This window comes from Talpa occidentalis, unplaced genomic scaffold (genome assembly GCF_014898055.3).
Source record: "Talpa occidentalis isolate TD23 unplaced genomic scaffold, MPIMG_talOcc4v2.1 talOcc4.16, whole genome shotgun sequence".
Taxonomy (NCBI): Eukaryota; Metazoa; Chordata; class Mammalia; order Eulipotyphla; family Talpidae; genus Talpa; species Talpa occidentalis.
Window position 1 is genome coordinate 81,085,772 of NW_023601653.1, and position 2,710 is coordinate 81,088,481.

Here is a 2,710-nt window from a genome sequence, read left to right on the forward strand (position 1 = left end):
CTACTGCACCATATGAGTACCTCCATGGCTAGGGACCAACTCAAGCTGCAGTGGATGCGGATCACTGAATAGGTTGTATCTTACCCCCTTCACCACCAGGGAGGCCCCAAGACACAGAATTCTTTTTTAAGATTTGTTTATTTATTTATAAAAGCAATGGGTACAGTCAGAAGCTGGGAGGGTGATAGAATTCATCAGAACCAGGACAGGGAGCAGAACAGGCAGACTGATGAAGTGTACTGCTGAGGAGAGTGGTGGGCACAGCAGGAGTGGACTGCGCACCATGTGGGACCCTCGCTGGCAGCTGGGGATCGGACCAGCATTGCAGAGGCTCCGAGCAGATTTACAGCACAGCACCAACCGTGCACCACCAGGGAGGACCAACTTAGAAATTTTAATAGAGAAACATCAGTCTGTATAATACTGGCTCTGGCAAGGATCTTTCTCAAACGTTCTTCCGAATTCTATTGATCCTCAATATTATGACAATATATAGTCTCCTGGCTAAATCCATCCAAAAGATGATAACTTATTTTTTCTTTAACTTAAATTCCAATTTGATAATCTATTACTTCTTTGAAAAAAATGCAAGTCTTCTGAGGGTGTCATGGAAAGACTGCTTTACTTGTTTATTTCTCAGGGAGTAAATGAAGGGATTCATTGAGGGGGCAACAGATACCATCAGCAGAGAAACTGCCTTATTAATGGCCACTTCGTCCTTAGCTGAGGGTTTGATATACATAAACATGCAGCTGCCATAGGAGATGGAAACCACGATCATGTGGGAAGAACAGGTAGAGAAGGCTTTTTTCCTTTGCTGCATGGAAGGAAACCTCAGGATCATCCTAATGATGTACACATAGGACAGACCCACACAGAACATGGTCATTATGAGGGTCAACACAGCACTGATTATAATTAGCTGCTCTATCAACCATGTATCTGAACAGGAATTCTTCAGCATGGGAGAAGCATCACAGTAATAATCTTCAATAAGAGAGTGACAGAATTCCAGATGGAGGCCCGGGATGAGAGGTGGGAGGACGATCAGGAAGCCACACACCCAGCAGCAGACTATGAGAATCCTGCAGACCCTGCTGTTCATGATGGTCACGTAATGCAGGGGCTTGCAGATGGCCACGTAACGGTCATATGACATCACTGCCAACAGGAAAAACTCTGTGGCTCCAAACAGGACAACAAAAAAGACTTGGGTAAAGCAGGCTTTGATGGTCATGGTCTTGTCCCCACTTGCTATCATGTACAGGTAGACAGGGACACAGGCACTAGTGAATGAGACTTCCAAGAAAGAGAAATTTTGCAGAAAGAAGTACATAGCGGTTTTTAAATGTGCATCCATGAAGACGAGAACAATGATGGTCAGGTTCCCCATCACGCTCAACACGTATGTGATAAACAGAAAGACAAAAGCCAAAATCTCTAGCTGTGGATCACTTGTCAACCCCAGGATGATGAACGTTGTTATTGCTGAATGGTTTCTCATCACTGCTTTCATACTCTTGCCCAATCTTCACAGAAATGCCACAGAAAATGCATCTGAGGAGCAATGTCAAAATATGACAGAATCAGACAGTCTCTCCCTGCACCAAGCAAATCGAGTCACACACATGTCTTTCCTTAACTAGATGCACTGGGATGTGATGGGGTAATTCCCTCAACACCATTGAGATGTACTGCAGGGATACTAATGTTATGGACAGTTTTTCTTGAAATTACTGCTACTGAAATTGTGACAACATGCCGGGATCTCCAGATTCACAGCACCATTTCCACTCATTGTTTTCAAATTCATACTTCAGTTGTTAATTCCTATTGGACAGGAGTGATCCCTTTTGATCTATACTTTAGTCTCTTAATTACAAAACTTTTTGGGTATTTTTAGTGTTTTTTAAATAGATTTTTTTTTTTCACAGTATAGGATGTCTCTCCTCAGGTTTGTCACCACAGTTTCCCACCACCAAGTTGCCTACAGTCACCACCACACTCCATCAAACTTCCTTCCCACCTTTTCTTACTCGTCCCCTCACATCCCCAGTTACAATACTTTTGAACTCAAAAGCTCAATCCTAAAATTCCTTTGCTCCTATTATGGTACTTCATAGAATGCATATAACTGGAGGATGGTGGTTACGCCCTCCCAAACTCTCCAGGTACCTCACCTAGTAAACAGACATTATTTAGTTCATATATAAAAGCCAAGTTACATTTTTCCAAAAAAGTCATTTGATAGCCATTTTGTCTGACTTTCTCTAAGTTTCTATATTATTCCCTTATTTTCTATTTCCATCCCCAGCAGAAAGTTTTGATTCACAATTAAGTTAATTTCGTTTATAGACCAGGATTGAAATGTATAAATAGCTGACGGACATGCAGATATAACATGGTTCCCTTCTTATGACTGCAGAAGTGGAATCTGTGTCTCAGTAGAGCAGAGTTAAGTGTACATGGACCTTGGAAATGTTTGTCTAGAATCAATCATATCTCTGTCAAGTACAAGGTGAATGACCTGGACCAAGTCCCTTCATCTCTGTGCTCCCAGCTTCCTGTTCTGTAAAATGGGGATAATGGGAATAGGACACTGCAGCGTTGCCAGGAGGTTACAGTGAAATAAACTATGTAACATGCTTATGATAACACTTACCACACGTTAATATCATACACATATTTGCTATAAATCTTCTTATGTTCT

At 41.8% G+C, this 2,710-nt stretch overlaps 1 protein-coding gene across 1 annotated transcript; it reads right to left on the reverse strand.

Moving 5' to 3' along the window:
- Positions 1–568: 568 nt before the first annotated feature.
- LOC119247097 (olfactory receptor 6C2-like) lies at positions 569–1,504 on the reverse strand. The gene has a single exon (XM_037513313.1). The coding sequence runs from the start codon at positions 1,502–1,504 to the stop codon at positions 569–571; it is 936 nt and encodes a 311-aa protein (XP_037369210.1).
- Between the last annotated feature and the right edge of the window lie 1,206 nt (positions 1,505–2,710).